Raw genomic sequence first — 26,182 nt, 5'->3', positions numbered from 1 at the left:
TGTCTGCATACAGTGCCTCACACAATGACAGAATGGCAGCCTACCTGTCAGTAGAATCCTTCAGGACTTTCAGTTCCATTGTTTGCCTCTCTTGCGCCAACTCCAGCAGTTTGGTCATTTGCTGTTGAAAGTTCAGATGTATTTATATGAATATATGTCATTCTGCAGCTGTATCTATTAGACTGTAAACAAATTAAACCTTTCTATATTTGTTCTGTTTGGTTCTGAAGACAAGTATGGATTTTGGAAAGAATATTTAGTCAACACTGCCAACCCTCCACTAAACAGGGGAAAATACATCCAATAATATATCACCTATCCAAGGTTTAGATGGATTTCTCCTTAGCATATTACTATAAGTACTAAGTATTTATAAAATATATAGGAATGTACTGTACAATGCATACCTCTGTGGAATGCTGCTCTTTCTTCTTCCAGATGCCCTCATAATGCTCCTCTGCCAGGCGTATCAGTTCCTGCTCCAGCTTCTCTTTCAGCTCCACCACCCTTGGGTCTGGTTGTCCTGGAATTTCCCCAGCACCCCATACTGCACCATAGTCATCCTCCAGACTTCTAGAATATTAGCACAGCAGTCATTAACCTCAATTAAAAACAGTAAACCAGCGGTCATCAGCTTAAGTAAGCGGCATAAATCCTACAGCAATAGCAGTCAAGGGGTTAAACATATATTAACTATAGATATAAATGGAACAGGGAATCAGGGACTGAACTGCCTACATGATCACAAATTATTAAATAATAATACAAATAAATTATAATAATAGTAATGAGCTAACCCCTATCAAACCAAAATAAAATTGTGCTATTAATAAAGGATAGCTCTACTATATTATCAAATATATCAGTTTTTAAAACAAATACGTAATCATTTAATGTCAACATTTCTTTCCCTCTTTAGTGAGAAGTGGCTTCTGGGAAATGTAGGAAAGCATCTGCTGAAAGGGCTGCCATGTAAACATGGACATTCACTGTAGCATGAATTGCACTGAAACTGTCCCTGAGGTCATATACAACTTGGCTGTTACTAGATCCATCTCCCCTCCATTGTAGATTTTGACCGAAGAGAGAAGGATACGAACATGGAGGTGTAAGGCCTCTTGGATTAAGCACCATCATTGTAGTCATGAATGGCAGGATCAGGGGATTTAGAAATGACCATATACAATTTGACAGATGTTGGCCACATGTATGTGTCACCCCTATGCAAGGGATATGCGATCCCAACAGGTAGAAATGTAAGTATAGTGTTCTGGGAAGTCTGTGTGAGGTTGACTAGGGTCTAAATTCAGTTCACGTTCGAGCCAATGGTGATAAATCTCATCTGGTAGCCTACTACATTAATGCTGAGCTGAGGACTAACAATAGAGATACAGAAAGAGGCCAGAATTCAATTAGCTGCAGGTTGCATTAACACAGGTTACCATGACTTTGTCGTATTCATTTAGAAAATCTGCATTAAGTTAACATGGGTCTCAATGGGAGTTAGCTTGGCTTTTAGCTCACAGCCCCTGAGTAGGTGAAAAGTAGGGAACATTTTAGTTTAAGGTAAAAATGTCAGGACTCAGTGCAGAACCTCTGGCACTCCTCCCAAGACCCAATTAATAATCATGCACTTGGAGGCATACCATAATCTGGCCCATAATGACATTTCATTTCTCAGATGTTTTTCTGTAAAAAGCTCAAAAAAGAGTTTAATTATATGGTAGATGTATATTGGGGTGTCGTATAGATGGGAAAGGAGTTTTTGAAATTGCATATGGTAGTTACGGGATGTGTATGATATCCCGGCGGCCCCTCAACCCTAACCCAAGCCTAATCGCGGGAGGGACGTGGCCACGCCTCCCGCAATTAGGCCCCGCCCCGCCGATGCTCTACGCCCATGAACCCTCCATAGGGGGTGTCTAACCCTAACCTCCCCCCTGGTGGTGTCTAACCCTAACCCCCCCTCCCTGCAGGCTAACCCTAACCCTTCCCAGTGGCACACTTAGGGTGTCTAACCCCAAGTGTGCCTAAACCTAACCCCCCCCCCCCCCTCTGACTACTTGCCTTGCTTTGGGTGTCCTTATGATCGGGATGCCGGCTCCCGGGATTCCGGCGTCGGCATCCCCAGTCGTGTCGGGATTCCGGCGCCAGTCTTGTCGCGGTGATTGGCATCCCGGCGCTGGGATTTCGGCAGCCGGCATCCGGGTTGTCAGGATATTAACCACATCCCAGGAGATAACAAGAGATATGGTAAGAACTTACCTTTGTTATCTCTGTTTCTACGAAGTCCATAGGGTCCACAGGGTTGACCTTGGGGTATAGCTGGATCTGGATCCACGGGCACCATGCAGTTAAAGCTTTGCTGCTCCCAGGATGCACTTGGGTCCGTCCTCCTCTATACCCCGCCCCCGAGCCACAGGCACCTCAGTTGGTAAGCAGCCCCGGCCGGAGGAGGAGACTAAACAGAGAGAAGGAAGACTGGAACACACAAGAAACCATACTCACAGAAATGGGAGACGGAAAACCGGTGACCAGCCACACAGCCCATTTGAAGCCAGGTGCGTCAGGGCGGGCGCCCTGTGGACCCTATGGACTTCGTAGAAACAGAGATAACAAAGGTAAGTTCTTACCATATCTCTTGTTTTTTACTTCAGGGTCCATAGGGGGTCCACAGGGTTGACCTTGGGGATGTCCCAAAGCAGTTCAACTAAGGGCGGGGACACTCCTGTGCTGAAAGGAGCACCCGGCACCCGAAGGAAGCATCCTGAGAGGCGAAGGTGTCAAACGCATAGAACCTCAAAAACGTTTGAATTGTAGACCAAGTGGCCGCCTTACACAGCTGAACAGCAGAGGTGCCACGTCTAGCAGCCCAAGAGGGACCCACAGAACGAGTGGAATGAGCCTTAACAGAGGCTGGCACAGGTAAACCCTCCTGCGCATAAGCCTCACAAATAACTGAACGAAGCCAACGGGCTAACGTTTGCTTGTTGGCAGGCCAACCCCTCTTGTGAAAACCGAAGAGGACAAACAATGAATCTGACTTCCTAACCGAAGCAGTCCGGTCCACGTAGATTCTAAGTGCCCGGACTACATCTAAGGAAGCCTCACCAGCTGAAAGATCAGGTGACTGAAAAGCTGGCACGACAAGCTCCTGATTAATGTGGAACTTGGAGACCACTTTGGGCAAAAATTCAGGACGAGTGCGGAGCACCGCTCTGTCCTGGTGAAAAATCAGAAAAGGGGGGCGACAGGAAAGCGCCCACAACTCTGACACCCTCCTGGCAGAAGCAATTGCCAGGAGAAAAACGGTCTTGAACGTCAGCCACTTGAGGTCCACTGACTCAAAAGGCTCAAAAAGAGGACCCTGCAAGACCCGTAGCACCACCGCCAAGTCCCAAGGAGCCACAGGAGGCACAAGGGGAGGCTGGATCCTGAGAACACCCTGGAAAAAAGTGTGAACATCCGGCAGTGTAGCAATCCGTCGCTGAAACCACACGGACAAAGCAGACACATGAACCTTCAGAGAGGCCAGGCGTAAGCCGAGGTCCAAACCTGATTGAAGGAACTCCAAGATTCTGGAAACCCGGAACACCTGAGGATCATAGTTTCTGGATTCACACCACTGAAAATAAGTGCGCCACACCCTGTGGTAAATCCGTGCGGAAGCAGGCTTGCGTGCCCTAAGCATGGTACCAATGACCGAACTGGAGAAACCCCTAGACCTCAAGACGGCTGTCTCAAGAGCCACGCCGTCAAAGACAGCCGACCCAGATCCGGGTAAAGGCAGGGCCCTTGAGACAACAGGTCCCGACGCTGAGGGAGAAGGTACGGAGCGTCGATGGAGAGGCACCTCAGATCGGAGTACCAAGGACGTCTGGGCCACGCCAGAGCTACCAGCACGAGCGTGCCGCTGTCCTGCTTGAATTTCCGCAGAACCTGAGGAAGTAGGGATATCGGAGGAAACAGATACGCCAGGTGAAACGTCCATTTCACCGACAGCGCGTCTACCAGACTGGCACCTGCGTCTCTTGTCCTTGACCCGTAAACGGGCAACTTGTGATTGTGACGGGAGGCCATCAAGTCCAGCTCCGGCAGCCCCCACCTGTCCACGAGTAGCTGAAACACCTCTGGGTGAAGCGACCATTCTCCGTGATGCACGTCGTGACGGCTGAGGAAGTTCGCCTCCCAATTGAGGACTCCGGGAATGAAGACTGCCGAGATCGCTGGAATGTGACACTCCGCCCAAGCAAAGATGCGAGACACCTCCGACATCGCTGCCCGACTGCGAGTTCCTCCTTGGTGGTTGATATATGCCACCGTGGTGGCGTTGTTGGACTGCACCTGAACCGCCCTTCCGTGAAGAGCGGGACCGGACGACTGCAGGGCCCTGTATACTTCCCGCAGTTCCAGAATGTTGATGGGAAGAAGAGCTTCTTCCGCAGACCAACGACCCTGAAGTGACAACGAGCCGGTCACTGCCCCCCAACCCCAAAGACTGGCATCCGTCGTGAGCAAGACCCAGTCCGGGATCCAAAAGGGGCGCCCCTTGACCAGATGAGCTGTCTGAAGCCACCAAGCCAAAGACTGCCGAACCTCCGGGGACAACTCCAGCAACTGAGAGCGGATCCGGTGAGGTAACCCGTTCCATTCTGATAGAATCAGCCCCTGCAGGGGCCGGGAATGGAACTGGGCAAATTCCACCATGTCGAATGTTGACACCATGGAGCCCAGAACTCTCATAGCCGAATGGACCGACAGGCGGCAACTGCTCAGGCAACTGTGTATCCGCAGCTGCAGGGAGGAGACCTTCTCCGGGGTCAGGAAGATCCTTTGCTGATGAGAATCCAGCAGGGCTCCCAAATGAACCATCCGCTGAGATGGAATCAGGGAGGACTTTTTCCAATTTATCAGCCACCCGTGCGCTTGCAGGCAAGCGATCGTCAGGTGGAGATGTTGAGGTAGTACCTCCAGGGAGCTCGCCAGCAGCAGGTCGTCATCCAGGTACGGCAGCAGCCGGACATTCTGGTTCCGAAGATGTGCGGCCATGACCGCCATAATCTTCGTGAACACCCTCGGTGCCGTGGAGAGACCAAAGGGGAGCGCCCGGAACTGATAGTGGTGTTGAAGGATAGCGAACCTCAGATACCGCTGGTGCGTAGGTGTTATCGGAACATGGAGGTAGGCGTCCTGGATATCCAGGGACACCATGTAATCCCCCGGTTCCATCGCCAGAATAATGGAACGTAACGTTTCCATCCTAAACTTGGGAACCCTGAGGAATTTGTTCAGAGACTTCAAGTTGAGGATAGGGCGATGAGAACCATTGGGTTTCTGCACCAGAAACAGAGAAGAATAGTACCCCGTCCCTCGTTGTAATTGAGGAACGGGAACAATGACCCCTGCTTTCAGCAAGGACTCTATAGCTTCCTGAATCTGTAAAGTCTTGGTCGTATCCTGAGAAGGACTCGTGCAGAAAAACTGGTGGGGCGGTCTGTGCCGAAAAGACAGGGCGTACTCCTGGGAGACCACTTCTCGAACCCAGGCATCCGTGGTGGTATTGTGCCAGCACTGGGCAAATAGAAGAAGTCGGCCTCCCACTCTGGGGTCCCCGAGAGGGAGGCCCGTCCCATCAGGCAGAAGGTTTATCCTCCTGCTTGGAAGAAGGGCGCCTGGCACTCCAGGCCTGCTTCTTGGGCTTAGAAGCGGCCTTGGTCGTCGACTGCCTCGGGAAGGACTGACCTTTGGCCTTGCCCTGAACCCGAAAGGACTGAAAGGCAGAGCTCCGTACCTTGGTAGGTGCAGAAGCCGAAGGGAGGAAGGCTGATTTAGATTTAACCAGAGTGTCCACAATTTTGTCCAAGTCTGGACCAAAAAGCAACTCCCCATAAAAAGGTAAGGCCTCCAGTTCCTTTTTGGAGTCCGCGTCAGCTCTCCAAGACCTCAGCCACAAGGACCGACGCGCCGACACCACTGCAGCCGACACCCGAGAGGTCAGCAGGCTTGCATCTAACGATGCTTCCCCAATGTAGGAAGCCGCATCCCTCATTTGACCTATCAACGCTCTCGGGATCTCCGGAGCATCCTCCGGAAAGGTATCCTCCAAAGCATTGGCCCAGCCCTCGATGGCCTTAGCCACCCAAGAGATGGCCATGGATGGACGGGCCACCGCCCCCGAGAGAGAGTAGATAGACTTCAAACAAGTCTCCACTTTCCTGTCCGTGGGACCCTTCAGGGAGGAGATCGACGGCAAAGGCAGCGTACCGCTTTTAATTAAGCGGGTAACGTGGGAATCCACCGCAGGCGGAGTTTCCCACTTCCTGCAATGAGCCTCCGGAAACGGATAGTTCGAAGCCAACCGCTTCTGCGGTTGGAACCTCTTGCTGGGCAACTGTCAGGCCCCCGCCATATGATCCGTTAACTGGTCGGACAGGGGAAAAACCGTCGAAGCTACTTTGGCCTTCTTAAAATTTGGGTACTTTGACCTGGGGGCCGGCACAGCCTCCTCAATATGAAGGATGGCCCGCACCGCCCTAACCAATGCCGGCACATTAATGAAAGACTTAGCCTCCACCTCCTGGGCCCCGGCATCCGAGTCAGAGTCCTCATGGATCTCCCCGTCATCCGAAGACACGTCCGTGTCTGTGAACTGAGCCGCCAGTGAAGCCGGAACGGGTCGCTTGGATGCCCGTGGGGGCAAATCACTTTGCAACATAGATTGAAAGGCCGATGATGAAGCCGCCAGGCTCTGAACAGAGCTGGAAAGGACGTCCACCCAGGGAGGGGGTACCGCCTGAGGATACCCCTGAAAAGGTACCATCGACTGCTGCGGCACCGTGGGGGATTGCACGTATACAGGCAAACCCGCATAAGGACCCACAGTCTGAAACCCGAGAGGAGACTGCACAGACGCGTCACACCCGGGGAACGGGGGATGGTAGGCTGGGGCAACACCCTAGAAGGGGCCGCATTCGGGACCGCAAGTCGGTCCGCGATCGACGCCAGCACTTGCGTAAACATCGCCCACGGAGGATCCTGCGCCATCGGGGGTTTAGAAGGTCCAGGTACCAACTGGCACCGCCCGCACAGACCGTCCTGAGACAAATCCGCCCCGTCAACTCTTGCCGAACAGCGTCGGCAGGAAAACAACACAGGAGCCACAGAGCGCTCATTCTCCTCATCAGACATGACACAAACTTTTCGCAATAAAAGTGTATCACCGAAACAAGGTAAGGCGTATAACACCTACGCACTCCCAAGCATGCAACACAAACAGCCCACAAACTGGTACTAAGTAGCACACCGCAGTATGTGTCGGACCTCACAAATACGTAGATTTATATAAGTGAGGTTACACAGAAAGAACACCCCTCCCCCACGCACCTGCGGGCCGTAGGAGAAGGAAAGGGATAGATAAAAAGCTGACAGTGAGTAGAAATAAGCACAGACAGCAGCACTAGCAAAAGTCACATACCATGCAGAGAAGATATACTCACTGCACCTTCCGCTACAATCAACCTCCCAGATTCAGTGTCTGGGAGGGCTATAGCGCTGCGAACACTGTCCTGATCAGTGGAGAGGTACGCAGGGGGACTGGTCCACTGAAAGCCTGCCTGGGAGCTCTGCGATGCTGCCTGAAGATGGCCGCCGGAGAGCACTGAGGAGGAGTGGCCAGGAGATAACAGCCCAGCGACGCCAGCACGCATGAGAGAAGGCGCGCTGGGCTGAGGGGAGGAGCGGTAAAGCAGGGAAGGCTGCCTCCCCTGCTAGTACTAAACCCCCAGGGAAGCCGGTTCCCCGCCGGTCTTACACCCTGGAGGTCAGCAGACATGCGGGGTATGCCACATAGGGGGGGAGCCCGCCGCCGCTACTAGCGCCGCCGGTTTGTCCCCAGAGACCGGCGGCATAAAGACTGCATTTCCCCCGCGTGCAGCACGAAGCGCTGCACGCGGCTTACCTGGCCCCTTGAGTCCGGCAGCAGTCAGTGGGAGCTCCCGGAGCCACGCTAGCACTGACTCCGGGGTCCCGCTGCGATCCCCGGATCAGTACCGGCGTTGCAGCGCCAGCGGGGCTGTTGGAGCGGCAGCGTGGACGTCCAGAAGGACAGATAGAAAAAAATAGAGAAATAAAATCTTTTTAAAAAAAATAAAAATAATAATAAAGCTTAGGGGCTGCTTATGCAGCCCCACTGCGCAGGGTGACTCGACTCCGGCCGGGCACCAACTAAAACAGGTGCCTGTGGCTCGGGGGCGGGGTATAGAGGAGGACGGACCCAAGCGCATCCTGGGAGCAGCAAAGCTTTAACTGCGTGGTGCCCGTGGATCCAGATCCAGCTATACCCCAAGGTCAACCCTGTGGACCCCCTATGGACCCTGAAGTAGAAACAAGTGGTTTTTTTACAATATTTTTAAACTTGCTTAAAAACAATTAAAAGTCGCATTGCAGACATTTTCCTTCACCCTAAAATATTCTAGAGACTAATTTGGACAAAAAAAACTTTTTTTAGTTGAATTTTTCTGCCGTTAATAAAAAAGATAAAAATCTGCCATTTGCCACCTTTTAAGAACCTGAAATACTTTGCTTATGGCCACTAATCACCTTCTATGTTGGTAACCAATGTTAACTGCCATTTTTTTAGCATTCATTTTCCCCACTTATTTATACACTTCCCCCATGTCACGCACTATAGGATTACTGCACATGCACCACTATAAACATTTGCCAATTGAGTGGCAGGTCAGACCAAGAGAGGTGAGACCAGGACATACACTATACACAGTTTAAAATGCAATATTAGCAGAATCCATGCTGTGGTGCTGCATATATATGGTGTACGGAATGGTACTGTATCTAAAGTATCCCGTCGGGCTTTAGCAGTCGGGATATAGACCGGCAGCATTTAGTCCGCCGGTCTATTAACTACATCCAATGGTGTACAGTTATCCGCATCCTAAGTAGATAATGTTCCTGTAACCTGTTGAAGTAACAAGATTGTAAAGCCAGGGAGCCTGAGCATATTACAGCCTGACTATCAGTAACCTCTCTGATAGCCACACATAGAAAGGAAGGGACAAGGATAATAAGTAATGTGGGAACCACCTGATGTTGGATGTCCGGAGCACTGCTAAACATGACACTGTAGGCATTGAGAATGATTATCATTAAGGTACGGACTGTCATCTCTTATGTATCATCTGATGCACACTGTTAATTATTTTTCAACAACTAAGGGCAAAATTTACTAAGCAGCGGTTTCTAAACCCCCTGCGGTTTAGTGCCAGTTTGACGGCGGGTTCTAAATGACACCAAATCTGCTGACTAGTAATTTTAGCCTTAGCCCTGTGTTCTATTTCAGGGATCACAAAATATGCACTATAGCGCATTTTTACGTGCTACAGGCACTTGGGAACACAATTTTAAAAACTAAGCGCGTCATGCAGGACCCGCTATGTGAAGCGCAGCAGCAGCCAATTGCTGTCGGCGGCATCTCCTCAACCAATAGCCGCCGGTGTCTCCTCCTTGCCCCCTAGTTCCCTCCTCTTCAGCCCTCACCCAATCTCTAACCAAGGACATCGGCCTACCCACCATCTCGGCCCGGCCCCGCCCACTTCCCGTGGGCAGCAGCAAAGTCTGTGGACTGCCAAGCCCCACCCATTGCACATGAGCAGCAGCAGCAAGGCAGCGCCTCTAGCCCCGCAACCCTGCCCCTGCTTCCACTCGGAGCAGGTGATAGCCAGAAGCAGAGCACAGCATGGTGACCACAGGAAGTCCGGGTCACACACTCCCGGTCCCACAGTAACGGACTCAGAGTCGGTGAGAGCCGGGAGCGGAACACACAACGGTGACCAGAGCGGCACCATGCCATTCTCCATGCGGAGAAGATTGTTGAACAGACCTATGGTAGGAAGCTCAGTACACCTGTCTGCACAGCACTCCTCTTTCTGCTTCAGTCACACAGTACTCCTCTCACTAATTCCCCTTTACTTTATGACTGCTTTCTCCCCTTGCTCCGTCCCTACCCCGAGCACTGCCTGGCCCTAGCCCCCTCCTTGCCCACTCCATTCCCCCAGTACTGCATGCCCCTAATCTTGCCCCCAGGCACCAGTACAGCGACAGCTGCTTTCTATCATTGCTCCCTCACTACCTCTAGCACTGTCTGCCCCTAGCCCCCAGCACTGTCATGACTGCTGTCTGCACCTACCCTTCCCTACCCGTGGCACTGCATGCCCTTACTCCCCTCTACCCCCAGCTCTACCCCAACTGATACCTGCCTATACTCCCAGCTCTACCCCAACTGCTACCTGCCCCCAGCACTGTCCCAACTGCTGCCTGCCCTCACCCCCCATAAAATGTGATGGGACCCAGAAACTGTGGAGTAGGACCCCAATTTTTTAAAGGGAGGGGTCCCCGGGATCCACATTTTTTTTCGCTTAGCGTGATCACTGTAATTTTATTGTAAAATGTGTTTTGACGGCTGTAATTCTGCAGATAGCCAAACCGTCACCAAACTGCCGGGGTTTAGAACCCACCGCTTAGTAAATTTTGCCCTAAGAATATGTTAGAGGTGTACAATAAAGGAGTGGGCTTTATCAAGAGGTGGTTTGGTGCCCATTTATTATAACAACTGTGATGTGAACTGTATTAAACCTGTGATATCCAACAGCTAACTTGATATTCACACGTGCATGTATAAGAGTCCCTTTCTGAGCTAGGCTGTAGGAAATCTGAGCCTGGAGCTGGGGCAATACTACATACACCTATGGATAAGGGGCTGCATGAGTGACTGTTTCTTCCTTTAAGTGAAGCTGTCTCTTTACAGAAGAAGGAAGATCTATGCACACGTACTTCTTTTTCTGACCCTTGCAATTTTTTTTCTTGTTGGTCTGTGTGTAAAGGTCACTTAAGGCGCTGGAGTATTTCTGCAAAATCTCTTCCCTGCGCTTCTGTCCCTTCCGCTCCAGTTCTTTTACTTCCTTCTCCTGCTTCTTCTGAAGCTTCAGAAAACTTTTCTGCTTCTGTAACTCGTCCTGGTTTGTGGTTTCTGGTTCTAGAAGACAGGGACAGTTACACTTTCATTTTTGAATAGATTTAAATTTTAATTAGGGTCTACTATTTCCCAATTTCAGTCTTCACATCCACCACGTAGGAGAAGGTAAAATTAAATCATAAGATTAGAAAAATCATTATATGCTGCTGTCTTCGGGGTAAATTTATTAAAGTGAGCGTTTTTAGAAGTGGAGATGTTGCCCATAGCAACATAGCCCATATTCTAGCTAATATCTTCTAGAAGGTGCTAGTTAACTGCTAAGTAGAATCTGATTGGTTGCTATGGGCAACATCTCCACTTCTAAAAAGTCTCACTTTAGTAAATGTACCCATTAGTCTAACAATGTCCTGAGAAACTGGCAGGAATTAGTTTGTTATGGGTCTATTCATTATCACTTAATGTCTACAAAACCAGGTGAAAATGAAAATGTGTCTGGGCCAATCATCAAAAAGGTAAAGTAGGAGATATAACAGATATCGTTTGCTTACCTTTCACTGCCGAAGTGGCCCGCTGTCCCCATACACTAGCAAGACGACAGAAATTCATCAAGCTCTGAAAATCCAATATTTTCTCTCCTCCCCTGTACAGCTCAGGGCTTTGTGCGCCTGTGTGAACTCTAGGTCACGCAGGCGCACTAGCACTGCCGAGTTGACTCGGCACTGCTAAGTTTCACTGCTCTGTAAGGACAGCTGATTTTCGGATAAGCTGTCTCCGCACCAGAGCAATGATGAATTGCTCCGGCGCTTGCCGCGAGTTAGTATATTAATTATTGGGCCCTGATAATTATCATAATGAATAGACCCCTTAATCTAATATGAAAAGGTAAAACATTCAGAAATATATGTTATTATTTCGATGCTGGCTGTAATCTATTGTTCTCAATATCATGAGATAGCTCAATATATATGGGAAGGTACAGCTGCCTTCTCTGCCTTAGCCCATCCCTGACTGACTTTCAGTCCCAGCTCTGTAGCATCCATTCATTTGAATAGTCATAGAGATTATTGGTTGCAGTTTAACAAAATATAGGATTGATTTAATAAATGACTAAAATACATGTACTGTATCTTATAGCATCCAATCAAATAATACCATTCCTTAATCTGACTACTGTCGCAAGATCAAGCTAAGGGATGTCGTCTCCTGGGGTAGACGGTAACACTTTACATGCAGCAGCAGCCAAGTAGAAGCACACCAGTCCAGGGTAGGGAGGGACATCGGAAGCCAATGGTTAGCAACCATCGAGGTTTCCGATTCGATGGAATTACTTTTTCCATCGAATACTGGAAATTTGATGGTTGCCAACCATCGGATGCAGCTTTCTGATGCCCATCCGATTGCTGGCTGTGGAAGGGGGAGCACACACAGCAGCTCAGCAGGTGAACAACAGGAGAATAGATGCTGTGCAGCCCAGCATCTCGGAGAGTGCCTGACACCCCACACAGTGACGGGGCGGGGGGAGTGCCGTAAGGCTCTGCTCCATTTTCCTCAATGCGATTGCCATCGCAATCGCATGATTTGATGTTGGATGTCCAGCAACCATTCGATGCCGGGCGTCCAGGGCCTTGGTACAAGTATCTGCCGCTGGTTTGATTTTATATAAAAAATAAACAAAACATAAAATAAATTCTCGCCTGCCCGGCTCTAAATGAACATAATGGTTCTCCCTCTCTGATAAATGGAAAGATTTGGGGCCTGATTCAGAGATGGATGCTAATGGAATTGCATCTGTAATTTTGCGATTGCGCAAGTATGCTAATGTTTCCAAAGCTTACCTGAGCATAGTGACGCCCAATACTGCCTTCTCATATACGTCTGACATCACGCACGTGAACATTGGTAACATCAACACAGATAGGGCAGTCATGCAGCATATGCGGCAAATCTGACCTGTCTCAAACACAGCGTCTCTCTTAGCACGCAGAGAGCTCTCATGCTGGGAAGGTGATCGCAGTGGCTAATTTATGCATGCCCATGAAACGGCATTTAAACAGTCAGACACGCCTGCATTTGCCTCGCCACCCCGTTACCTCTCCCAAACGCTGACTACGTCTCACTCACTTTGCGAATGGATCCTCTTTGCAAGCGTAATCACAAAACAATTGCTGCGTTCACAATGCTGCTTACACACATGCGGAATGGCAAACAATCGCTTGATCTGCTTAAATATCGGCATTGCCTACATCTGTGAATCAGGCCCATAGTGTCCAACTCACAAAACAAAGACAGCACTTTAGCACAGCACTTACAGTACATTAAGCAGTCACAGTGTATTTCTCAACTTGCCCCCTAGGCAGTGAGAGAGGCAGTGAGAGAGTGGCTAAAGACACTTATATACCCTTTATCAGCCTCTCCCAGGTGGTCAGGTAATTAAGGCTGACTGTCTTCCACACAGAAACATGGAATATGGGACATCTATAGTGTCACACTACACTATTATTATAGAAAGAATTTAAGACACAACAGCACATAATAGGACTCAAGCCCAATTTTAAGTTCAATGCATGGTTTTTTTGAACTGCACATACTACACTATTTGTGTATTTGTAACTTGCACCTTGTATATCTGCAGAGCGGAATAGGAGAGGTAAGGGGCGGGTTAATACAGGCCAAGAAGAGTGTAGGTGTAAATGTTGCAGGTGCTCTACCCCAAGGTCAGTGCTCATGGTGATGGTCATGAATGCATGGACCTTTGGTATCCAGATGGTAGATAGACAATAACTAGATAGACAGTCAATAAATAGACACCAGAAGGTATATAGTAAATAGGTCGAAAGGGACAGGTCGACAGGGTCAAATGGTCGACAGGACAAAAGGTCTACAGGTAAATGGTTCACACTATCAAAAGGTTGACAGTGTCCAAATGTCGACAGGGTCAAATGTCGACATACAAATGGTCAACACAGAAAATGTTGACACATGGTGTTCATGACTTTTAGGGTCGGCACTTGGCTGAGGGTTTAGGTTAGGCTGTGGAAGAGGATGGTTAGGGTTAGGCACTAGGGTGAGGGTTAGGCAACAGGGGGAGAATTAGGGATAGGCACTAAGGGGAAGTCTAGGATTAAAATAAAAAAAAGTAATAAAAAAAAAAAAACGTAAATAATAACTTCAGAAGCTTGAATATTTAAGAAGAAAAATTTGGCTGCGCTAAAACACTGGTATAGGATATAATAAATTTATTAAGTAATAAAAAGGCTGTATTGTATATAGATATGTAATGGCATCAATAAAAACATATAAAGTGCGTATGGTATATGACAGTACAATTATTGATTGAAGTATTTGATAAATGTGTCATATAGATTTAAGAAAAACAGAATGAAGACAATAAAAAAACAAACTAAAAAACAAGATAAAAATTCCATGTGAGGAAAAATTCAGTTCTTTCCGGCTGTATATTGTAACAGCCTTAAAATTGGAGATTATGGCCCTGATTCAGACCCGCTCGCAGAGTCTGATGGGCGTGTTATTTTTTTTTCCTCTGGCCGCTCGCTAAGCTGTGGGAGACCTCCCACAGCTTGTGCGAGCGCCCAGGAGGCCGCCGCGATTATCACGACCATCAGCCTTGCGACGAGACCCTGTGGTAGGGTCTCAGCTACCGCAAGGCCGAGTTTACTTCCTGCTCTAAAAGAGCAGGAAGTCCACTACTGACATCAGTAAAGATGTCAGTAGGACCTCCCACAAACGCCAGGCATTCCTAAGGAAACACCTGCGTTTGTGCATCCAACCCCCCTCCCCGCCTACAAAACGGGGCGAGCTGTCACTTACCATCGACAGCCGCCCCGTCTTGTAGCGGGCCCCGCAGCGACTGAAGTTCAGTCGCTCGGCGGGGCTTGCGCATACGCATGCCGGACACAGCGCATGCGCAGGGGGGAAACATCGAGCAGTTTGCAATCACTGTGCGCTCGCGAGCGGCTCTGAATCAGGCCCTATGTCCGTTGAAATAGCGGTGTTTAATAACACCAGATCAGCGTCAGCTCAGCGGCTAGAAAAGTACTCCTTAGCATAGAATATATAAGTTAAAAAAAATATGGAATTAGCTCACCCACTTAAGTTCTCAAGGCTGCAGCGTCTGTACACTGATCCCTTGTCAGGCTGCATTCCGTGCTGACCTACGGATCAATCACGAACAAAGAGACCTGGTGTTCCTGTTGAATGTGCCATGTGACTCCTCGTCAGTTGTGCGTTCTGGACTGCTTAGTGAAGGTGCATGTCGCCACACTGAAACTCAGGGTTTAGTCTTACAACGGGAGCTCCTGTTGGAGGGCACAGAATTTGGATGTCGGCAAAGTGGTTTAGCTGGTTCTATTGGTGCTCCGGCTGTCCCACTGTCTGTTGGTTAGTGCAGTGGGAATCGCTGCTTTTTCTCTGGCAAGGGAACCTGGATTTGCGTAGCTTTGTTGCTGTAGTGAGATGCGACAGTTCTTTTGGAGTTATCTCAACGCGTTTCTGAGTGTTTAACACCTTCGTCAGAAGGCTCCTGACGAAGGTGTTAAACACACTCCGAAATCCTAAGCTTTTATTTTGTTTTATTTTTATGTTTTTTGGTTGGCAGTACTAAGCGTCTGAATTGAGACGCATGTACTGCGACTACATCTACCTCCTCCGGGCTACAACACCAGTAACTGGGCTGGTGATTTCGGCTGGTCGCGGCTGAGCTTGCTAGCAGCAATGCTGCGACCTGGACTGCAACCGGATGCACGGAGATGTCCGGTATGGCAAATCCTTGCTCATGGGAATCGCGCATGGCAGTCCTTGCTTCTGGTGTCAGAAACGCACCAGAAGCCGCTGCAGTCAGGGCACGGGATTGTCCGCATCCTCACTACCCCAGCAGGGCCATATCGTCTGAAGCCGGGGATCGGTAGATGCTTCTGCTGCCACGAGGCCAGCATACCGCAGTTTAGGGGAGGTAGGCGCTCCCCCGGCAGCTCCTCCCCCGACCCAGTCCCTATGAAGGGTTTTGCACGTCTGGGTTGCTCCTCCTACCTCCACGTGTGCATGAGACGCTCACGGTCCACGCTCAGTGTGCCCTGTAGCTATCGGTCTCAGGAGGGTTTGGGTCAGTCTCCCTGTATACCTCTCCCTTGGTTAAAGGCATATAGTGCTCTATATCCTACCATTCCTGTGTGTTTGTGTAGTTGATTTAGAGTTGATTGTAATTATATTACATATGCATTGTATGTGACCATTTGCTAGCTGCTGTATTGACACTGTCTTTTATTTCTGTTTCTTTTCGGTCCTTCCGTTCTCAGGGACGAGCAAGGGAACGGCCTTCCTCTAAGACGTCTAGTTTTCGCAAAATATCAAGGCGACAACTAAGAGGCCTGGCCTGGCAAGACACCCAGCTTATAAACCGGACAACAAACCCTCCACCTGATGGGGCGGGCCTCCTTCTGGGGAATCCCAGGGTGGGAGGCCGACTTCTTCAGTTGCGGATTGTTGGCGTCAAACAACAACAGATGCCTGGGCCCGAGAAGTGGTCTCTCAGGGATATGCCCTCACTTTCAGGAGGCATCCTCCCCAGAAGTTTTTTGCACAGATCCTCCAGCAGATGCGGTTAAGGCTTTGGCCCTTGAGGAAGCCATTCACTCCCTGCTGCAGGCGGGGGTAATAATCCCAGTTCCTTTGTCACAACAAGGAAGGGATTATTTATTCCAATCTGTTTCTGGTTCAGAAACCGAGTGGGGCTTATCGCCCTATACTAACTCTAAAAACCCTCAACAGGTTTATTCTTGTACCCAAGTTTCAACAGACAAAGAAAATTAATCCGGCGCTTAATATAAAATGAATATATAAAAACTTAAATTTAAATAAATCTCAGCTGCAGAGAGTTTGGATGGGTCTGTGAAAAAACTCACCCTAAATAGAAAAACAGGAAAATAAAGAAAGAGAGAGAGAGAGACTCTCTCTCTCTCTCTCTCTCTCTCTATATATATAAAACCTCTGCGCTAATAAAAATCAACCATACAGATGTGAATTGGCAGATAAATCACAGCAACCATTGCTTGTGCAGAAATTGTTCAGGACTCGATCAATAAAACAAAATATATTTAATCATACACATAGTGAATAGAAAAATAAAACTAAAAATGTGAACATATATCACATAGTACATCTAATAACATACATACTAAGATAGCTTAAAAATTGATAGCAATTGCTTAAAGTCACTCTCGTGCAAAGCACCTTATATATTAATAAAGGTATTATCTCAATATATTGAATACCACTATCCCTAAATTGAAATGTCCTGCTGCCATCCGTGTTTAGGTATATAAGGCAATATAGATGAGGATTTGTCCTGCTATTGAAATAGGTAATAAATTATCCTCATATGTGCATAAGGGTAGAAAACTGTAAATGTCCCGTATGGAAACTCTCCAATTAATTATTTTAGCAATGCAGCCGGGGGATTACATGGTTTCCCTGGACATTCAGGATGCATATATGCATGTTCCTATTATACCATCCCGCCAGGAATTTTTACGGTTTGCTGTCCTTCAGCAACATTACCAATTTCAGGCTCTACCCTTTGGCCTATCTACGGCTCCCAGGGTATTTACCAAAATAACGGCAGTTATGACGGCCTATCTCAGGCGTCAGGGAGTCAGAATTCTGCCATATGTGGACGACTTTCTGATATTCGCACAGACTCCGGTTGTTTTACAAAACCATCTTCAACTGACTGTAGCCTGCTTACAAAGGCATAGCTGGATCATCAATTGGAAGAAATCATCACTTTCTCCAACACAGCAGATGGTACATCTGGGAGCTCTTCTGGATTCTCGGGCACAAAGTGTGTTTCTGCCAGAGGACAAATTTTGTGGCTCTATTGTTGTGAATAAGCAAGCTGCTATGCAAGCGAAGTGTAGTCATTCTGTTAGCGATGCAGGTCCTCGGATCAATGGTATCCACCTTCGACACGTGGGGTATGGCTATGGGCTAGGAAAGGATCATCTGAACAAGGACACCCATCCTGGATTCCAAATTGGGTGCATCTCACCACGGACGCCAGTCTTCGTGGACGGGGGGCAGTGACAGGTCATCACACCTTTCAGGGAAAATGGACATATCAGTAAAGTCAACTGCCAATAAACATTCTGGAACTGCGAGCAGTATACAAAGCACTTGTCAGGGCACAGGACCTGCTCCAGGGCAAGCTGGTCCAGATCCAGTCTGAAAATGCAACAACAGTGGCCTACCTCAATCATCAGGGAGGCACAAGACGTTACGCAGCCTTGAAAGAAGTGACATCACGTCACAACCACAAGGTCCCCAGGTACGGGCCCTTGTCCATAGATCCATCAGCAGCCTTTGTGGATGCACTGGCAGTAAGAAGGGATTTCAAGCTGGCGTATCTCTTTCCTCCGATTTCCCTACTCCCAAGAATTCTCAGGAAATTCAAGCAGGAAAGTGTAACAGTAATACTGGTGGCTCTGGCTTGGCCCAGACGTCACTGGTTCACGACATACAGAATCTATCCATAGATAGTCTGTATCCTCTTCCTCTATGGCAGGATCTGCCAACGCAGGGTCCCTGCCAACATCCAGACTTACCTCGTCTGGCTTTGACGGCATGGCTCTTGAATCTTCCATCTTAAGAGCAAAAGGTTTATACAGTTCTGTAATTCAGATGATGCTTAGGGCACGAAAGCCTGCCTCTGCCCTCATCTATTACAGGGTTTGGCATTCTTTTGGTCAGTGGTGTGCCCACAGAAAGTATGATCCTACGGTGTTCAGAATTTCCAGGATACTGGCTTTACTCCAGGTGCGTTTAGACCATGGTCTCCGCCTGGCCACTTTGAAAGTGCAGGTTTCTGCACTATCAGTCTGGTTCCAGAAGAAGATTGCCTCATTACCAGATATTAGAATTTTTTTTCAGAGAGTTCTGCGAGTTCAGCCTCCTTTTGTTCCTCCGGTAGCACCATGGGATTTGTTGTTGGTTCTTAAGGGGCTACAAGCTTCCCCATTTGAACCCCTGGACTCTGTAGATTTGAAATGGTTGACAGCGAAGACACTTTTTGCCCTCGTTATCTCTTCTGCACGCAGAGTCTCTGATTTGGCAGCGCTTTCTTGTCACTCTCCATTTTTGATTTTTCACCAGGATAAAGCTGTTCTTCGTACAAGGGAGGGTTCCCTTCCTAAGGTAGTGTCCTGTTTTCATGTGAAAGAAGAAATTCTTGTTCCAGCCTTTTAGACTCCAGATCTTTCTGTAGGTGAAGCCTCACTGGATGTAGTTCGTGCTCTCCACATCTATGTGGAGCGTACAAACTCTGTTAGAAAATCAGATGCTCTTTTTGTATTATATGGTTTTCACAAACGAGGATGGACAGTTAATAAGCAGACTCTGGCGAGATGGCTACACATGATTATCTCTCAGGTGTACACACAGGCTGATCTCCCTGTCCCAAGCACGCTGAACAATTGTGCAAGGGCAGCTATGTGGTCTTCTGTCCACACTTTTCTTAGGTTCTATGCCTTTGATACTTTTGCCTCTCAGGATGCTTCCTTTGGGTGACGAGTTCTCCTTTCTGCTAGGGGAACTGCTTTGGGACATCCCCATGGTATCCCTGTGGATCCGTATGGCCCCCGAAGATGAAAATAAGAGTTATGGTAGACTTACCTAGAATAACTCATTTTCTTCAAGATCCATAGGGTCCACAGGGCACCCACCCTAATGCACCTGGCTGCATGGGTAATTTTTTTCTTTCGGTCACAGATTCCCTCATCTTGTGTAAGAGTGTACGATTGCTCTTTCTTCTCCTCTTTCCTTCTCCTGCCATGAGGCTTGTTAACTAAACTGAAGTCCTATGGCTAGGGGCAGGGTATATATGGAGGAGGACCTGAGGCATTCCGGGAGCTGAAGCTTTAACTGTTTGGTGCCTTGTCTCTCCAACCATAATATCCCCATGGTATCCCTGTTGACCCTATGGACCTCAAAGAAAAGGAGTTATCTATGTAAGTCTACCATAACTAAGTCCATGTATACCATTTACATGTCGAACTTTGGACTTTGTTAACCTTTTGTCCCTGTCTACCATTCTCTCTCTACCGTCTGGTTTCTGTCTATTGATTCTTTATATAGTTATTATCTATCAATCCACACCCAGACATTTGCAGTTATATATATATATATATTTTACATAAATACATTGTGTAAAGTGACATGTCTGCCAGAGCATGCCAGCGCTTACGTTTTTGGTGTAAATATGGCCAGCCCTAAATGAGCCCCAATATGAGGAACACATACTTTGCAAGATTTAGGCTAAGCAAAAAGATAAATATCACCTGCATCATGCTGGAAGACACTGCAAAACATATATGAATGCAAGCATTTACACAGCTTGTAAGAATGATCTCAGAACCGTTCTTGTGATCTTTGTAATTATATCAGTTTATGCACATTTATCAGACACCTGCAACTCTTATGAAGAGCAACTGGTTTATATTTTATTACAAGTCACAGAATTTCATATATTTTCCTATACTTTACCTGCACTTTCTTTCACAGGGTCTGTTTTTCCACTGGTCACAGCACCTGAAATATGTATATAGCATACATTATTCATAACATTATTTAATTGTACTAAATGATCATGGCTTTACCATTGTCTCTGTCTAATTAAGCTACATTAGTAATTATTAATAGACATTATTCTGGACAGACAACTAGTGACAAACCACAGGTTGCCTGTACCTGGATACATAGGTACTTCAGTATTAATCCCCAGCACCAATCTATGCCCTCTGTACATAGGCATATCTATAATCTCTATAATATCTACATCAAATGAACTTAACATATATAGTATTGGAACCGCATATCAAGGCTTTTATTTCCCATCCCTTGGGGTAAGCATTCACCATTTCATGCTGGTTGTATACAATATCCACACATGTTAGAAGCTGCATTTAATTACAGTTATCATTTGATGTACATTGGTGACAATAGCTACATTGTGTCTGTATGCACAATATTATTGATATTCAAACGGTTTGTTGCAATATACATTTATCTCAGAAACATCTTTACATTGCATTATACAGGTTAAGGCTGCACCTTATGTATATAATATCTATAATGAGTGCACCCCACATCCTGCACCCACAGTATACCCTCACGTTGCTGCCGGCATGCAGGTCCCTCTGTAGCCAACTCTATCTTTCCAATGATATCTTCGGAAAGATGGTGCCGCGCATTGAAAGCAAACACTCTGGGACTGTGTCAGAGCCATTGCTATCTTCTGCACATGTGCCGTGTCCCTGAATGTCACTGGCGAGATGGCACCGGCCACAGAAGATAACGGGGGCCCGCTGCACGGAGGACGGGGCGCTGCACCCGGCCCACAGGCATTAATATGCTCCTGCCTCTGTAGGTGCATTAAATGGTTTGTATAGGTTGTAATGTACAATATACAGTATATCATATATTTTTCCTTCCTCATTATTGCAAACTCAATTAATAATCACATCTCAGCAGGCTTGTAGTGATTGTAAGATTATTGGGCCAATAAGAAGGAGCGCAGAGGTTTACAATGAGCTTACTTTAATAAGTATTAATGTCTGAAGATAAAAAGAACTTCTATACACCCCCTGACTTCTATCCCGAATCTGTTACATAAGATTCAGCATTACTCAGTTTTCTTTCATTTCTTTCATACTGGACTATTTTCTTACCTGCAAAACTTAATACAATTATTGGAGCTTAATTTCCCTGTTAATTAGTGTGACTCCCCCTTCCCTTCAACAATTAGTGATGCAATTTATTTGGTCTGATAAAAAGCCACAGATCCCATATTCTCCTGAGGTTGTCCGTGGCATGTGGCCTGGGCATCCCTAACTTTTGTACTATGCTGTTAAACTAACACAATGCGTGCGCTGGCATTTCCCGGGTACCAGGGTGTGGGCAAATACAGATATGTGGCTTCAGTCACACCATAAAGCCCCTTTCAGCGTACCAGGTCCTGGACGTCTCGGCCGCACCTGGCATCTTTCTCACGCAAGATGTGCGTCTTATTCGCAGTAATAAAACAACTGGGAAGAACGCTACATTTCTAGACTGTACTGATCAATCTCATGTGCGACATTTGTACATTTGTGTGCGATTGGTCTGAATCTGTGGAAAGAGGGCTCCGATGTTAGCAGGCACGGCTTTCCCTCAGGCCAACTTCCCTTGGGCTTAATTTACGACTTTGTACGTGTGTAGTACCAATTCCTGTGTGGATATTTGCTAATTCTGTGATGCTTTTATGATGCAAAATTTAGTCGTGCCGGGTGTCTTGCGCCATATGGTGTGTAGGCGCTAGGTGTATTAAGGACACATCTGTATGGACTTCAATAATACAATTAAAAAAACTTTGTTACCTGCAGGACCATTTTGAACCATTGCGCTTAACCTTTTACTAGACCCACTGATGCCATTAGATTGCAGATTGATGGATTTCTGTGTGAGCAAATGAAAAAGCATTCTTACATCTATTGAATACTGTAAACAAAAAAAACAGCAAACCATTTTTAGCTATGAACATGGGATCTTTTATCCAGTATTCTTGTAATTTAGGGTTTTCCACGTAGGCTGGGCTGCCATCAGAAATTGTGGGGCCCAGTACTGACAAAATAAGCAGGCACCCCCCCCCCCTGGGGTATAGGGCAGACTTGGGAGGAGCTGTGGATAATGTGGGTGGGGCTACTTTGGGGGGTGTATCAATTGGTGCATAAACCAGGGATGCTAGACATGGGTGGGGGTGGGGTACAGGGCAGGAAAGGATGGACATTACTGGGGGGGCACAGAGCAGGGAAGGCTGGTTGGTCTCGGGGAGCAAAGGGCAGGGAAGGCTGTCTGGACTAGGAGAGAGGCAGGGCAGAGAATGCAGGCAGGCTGGAAATGGGGGGGGAGCATGGAAGACTGGCTGGACTGGTGTCAGGGAGGCTGGCTGGCTGGACTAGGAGGGGGAAGGGGGCACAGGGAAGGCTGGGTAAATTGAGGGAGGGCTAGGGAAAGCAGGCTGGCTAAACTAGAGGGCTGGCTGAACTGGGGGGCGATGGGCAGGGAAGGAAGGTTGGCTGGACTGGAAAGGAGGCTTAGGGAAGGCTGGCTAAACTGAGGGAGAGGCAGGGAAGGCAGACAGGCTGGCTGGAATGGGGATAGGGCAGGGAAGGCAGGTTGGCTGGACTGGGGATGGGGAGTGGGCAGGGAAGGCTGACTGGCTGGAATGGGGGACAGTGCAGGGAAGGCAGGATGGCTGGCTGGACTGGGGAATGGGCAAGCTGGCTGGACTGGGGGGGCAGTGCAGTGAAGGCTGGCTAGATTGGGGGGACAGTGCAGGGAAGGCATGATGGCTGCCTGGACTGGAGGGGCAGTGCAGGGAAGGCTGGCTGGACTCGAGGGGGGCACTGGTGCTGCAGCATGTGAACTATGAGCTAGCCGTGAGCCAATCATATCTAGCAGGATCAACATACCTGGGCGGCAGGCATGGAGAGACAGCATTGGCACTGCAGCATGTGAACTATGGAGCTGGCCATGAGCCAATCAAAGCTCGCAGAACAGCAGCCAATCTGGTGCAGCCGCTCCTGATTGGCTGCCGTTCCGCAAGCTGTAATTGGCTCGCGTCCGGCTCCATAGTTCACATACCGCAGAGCCGATGCTCCAGCTTGCCGCTGCCGCCCGGACCCCCTCTCTCTCTGGGCAAGGGACTGGGGGCGCGGCAGTCCCTCCCTGATGGTGGCCATGCACGTAGGCATATCTATAATGGGTGCAAGGTGTCCAGTGCACATGGGCTCTGCACCCGGGGCATACCTAACTGGTGTTGGCAAGTGGGTCCCTCATTCTACGCCACACCATCTGCAGTGACATCTTCGGGAAGATATTGGTGCTACATAATAAAAGCAAAACCTCTGGTATGTGCCAGAGCCTTTGCTACTGTATCTTGTCCACATGCACCAACCTCTGAATATCACTGGTAAGATGGTGGCATGTATGAGGGGACACCCACTTGCCAGAGGCAATTCAAAAAGAGTGGTGGTCTGCTGCTCAGAGGGGGGCCACTGCACGTGAGCCCCCTCAAGTGTTAAAACCTAACCCTTTCCTCCCTTCCCTTAGCCTAACCCTAACCTCCCGAGGGGGTGCCTAACCCTAAATCCCCCCGGGAGCCCTAAACCTAACCCTCCCCCCCGCGGCTGTCCGCACCCGGCGCCCGGTTTACCTTCGATCGGTAAGCCGAGTGTTGGGCTCCCGGCGAAGGTCTAATGACAGGCGTTGGGATTTTGATGCCTGTCATTAGTGCCTTGCCGGGATTAAGCAGTCGGGAAGCCGGCAGTCGGGATTACGTCCGTGGGCTTCCCGACTGCTTCCTATCCCACACAGTTGGTAGTTAAATACATCACATGTTTACCCAGGACTAATAATTTAAAACAGAGGACAGAGAGAAATATAAAATGAAAATAAGGGGACAGGATGCATCGGGGAGGGCACTGGGTACCTACCATTAAGTAGCCTGTGTATTTAGAGGTATAAATATCAGGGGGTTGTTAATGTATAGATTTGTTATAACGGAACATAAACACAACCCACTGACCAATAGATCTGAAGCACAAAGAGTTCCCTGCACTAGTTTTCATATAGTTTTATACTTTGTACATTACTAGTCTATTAATCTTTCCGAGAACTGTTGGTGAAACTGTTGCTGGCACCCTTACCTCATCAGCAGACACTGCTTTGTTATTCATCTTTATTGACTTCTCATGTACTTTGAAGGCTTTGATGGGATTGGAGAGGGCATGTGTGAGTTCTGCAAACCAAAGTGTGACAACATTCCAATTACTTCCTATGTAAGAGAAAGAGGCTTCCAAAAAGAGATGGCAGCAACTCTACACATAGGAATAAGAAGATGAACAATAAGACCATACTGAATATATAGCTAGGACAGCATTGACACTGCTTAAGGGTAGGCCCTGAGGATCCAGCTGTGACTTATATATGCTATACTGTCTTAGGGCCGCACATCTATGTACAGTACATTCATTGTGATGCAGATTTAGCAGTTAAACTTCATAGTTTGGGTACTGCTAGACAGACAGACAAAGCAGATACAATATATGTATAGTGGATGTTGTTAGTGATGGGGAAATGTGTGGTGTAGGGGTGAGAGTGGGTAGAATGTGGGGCACTGGGGTACAGGGGCCTTTAGCATTCTACTAAGACAGGGAATACAAAAGGTGGAAGTATTTGTAGATATTTATTGTGAGTGACATGTTGGTCATACCTGCCCAGGTATCTGGCACATAGTCTTTCACCTCCACATACACAAACAAACTGGGCATGGTGAGTGGCATGTTACTTTCACTCCGAAGGCACATGTGATGGTAACCTGGTAACAAATACAAAATAAGATTCTGTTAATAAAGCAATGGTGGATACATTGTGTTCTCTAATCTAACCTCTGAAGAATGAGAGAGTTTTCTTTTCTGTGCTATCCACCTACACTTACAATGGGTTGTGGGTACAAAGGAGCGCATTCAGACCCGCTTGCAAGATGCGTTCGCTCGCACCCAGCGCATGCAAATCCAGTGCACAGCCAGCAAGGCAGGCGATCGCACGGCAAGGCATAAGCACGTCCAATATGTCTTGGCGTGTGATCACTTTGTGTATGCAGATGCCCACCAGCCATTCATAAGACGCTCACCTGCGCACATCTCCTGGAAGTGCTTGAAACTATTGGTACATAGAGCACCATCGGATGCGATCGCAGCGCTTGAGGTTGACTATACCCTGCCACAAGCACTGCGATCACTTCAGTGTGAAATTCAACCAGGTGACAATGACGTTGCCTATTAATTATGCACGTCTCTGAAACGGCGTTGAGATGCCCAGGCATACCTGCGTTCGTACCTCCACTCCCCCGTTTATAGTGGCCAGCTCCTGTCAGCACCCACAAATGGCCTCTCCTCTCACTCATTCAGCTGGCTGTCTATGCTGGGTGAGCGAACGCTTCCCGATCTTTTGCAGTGGTTCGCGCACGCACATTATGATGCATACGCATGCGCAGATTGCAAATATCGTCCAGCTACGAGCAAACGCATCCTAGCAAGCGGGTCTGAATCAGCTCCAAAGATTGTAAGTCTGTATGATGTATAAAGG

At 48.1% G+C, this 26,182-nt stretch overlaps 1 protein-coding gene across 1 annotated transcript in view; it reads right to left on the bottom strand.

Moving 5' to 3' along the window:
• PLCB2 (phospholipase C beta 2) overlaps nucleotides 1-26,182 on the bottom strand; it is a 232,847-nt gene that overhangs the window by 14,525 nt on the left and 192,140 nt on the right. The window contains exons 22-28 of the mRNA XM_088460803.1: nucleotides 25,308-25,412; nucleotides 24,742-24,833; nucleotides 22,411-22,489; nucleotides 20,540-20,584; nucleotides 10,846-11,047; nucleotides 408-573; nucleotides 45-121 (exon numbers count right to left, since the gene is read on the bottom strand). Coding sequence (XP_088316929.1) covers nucleotides 45-121; nucleotides 408-573; nucleotides 10,846-11,047; nucleotides 20,540-20,584; nucleotides 22,411-22,489; nucleotides 24,742-24,833; nucleotides 25,308-25,412 — 766 coding nt within the window. The remainder of the gene's footprint in view (nucleotides 1-44; nucleotides 122-407; nucleotides 574-10,845; nucleotides 11,048-20,539; nucleotides 20,585-22,410; nucleotides 22,490-24,741; nucleotides 24,834-25,307; nucleotides 25,413-26,182) is intronic.

This window comes from Taudactylus pleione, unplaced genomic scaffold, assembly GCF_031769625.1.
Source record: "Taudactylus pleione unplaced genomic scaffold, aTauple2 ptg000985l, whole genome shotgun sequence".
Classification (NCBI taxonomy): Eukaryota; Metazoa; Chordata; class Amphibia; order Anura; family Myobatrachidae; genus Taudactylus; species Taudactylus pleione.
Note: the sequence above shows the minus strand (reverse complement) of the source record. Positions and strands in the feature narration are given on the sequence as shown.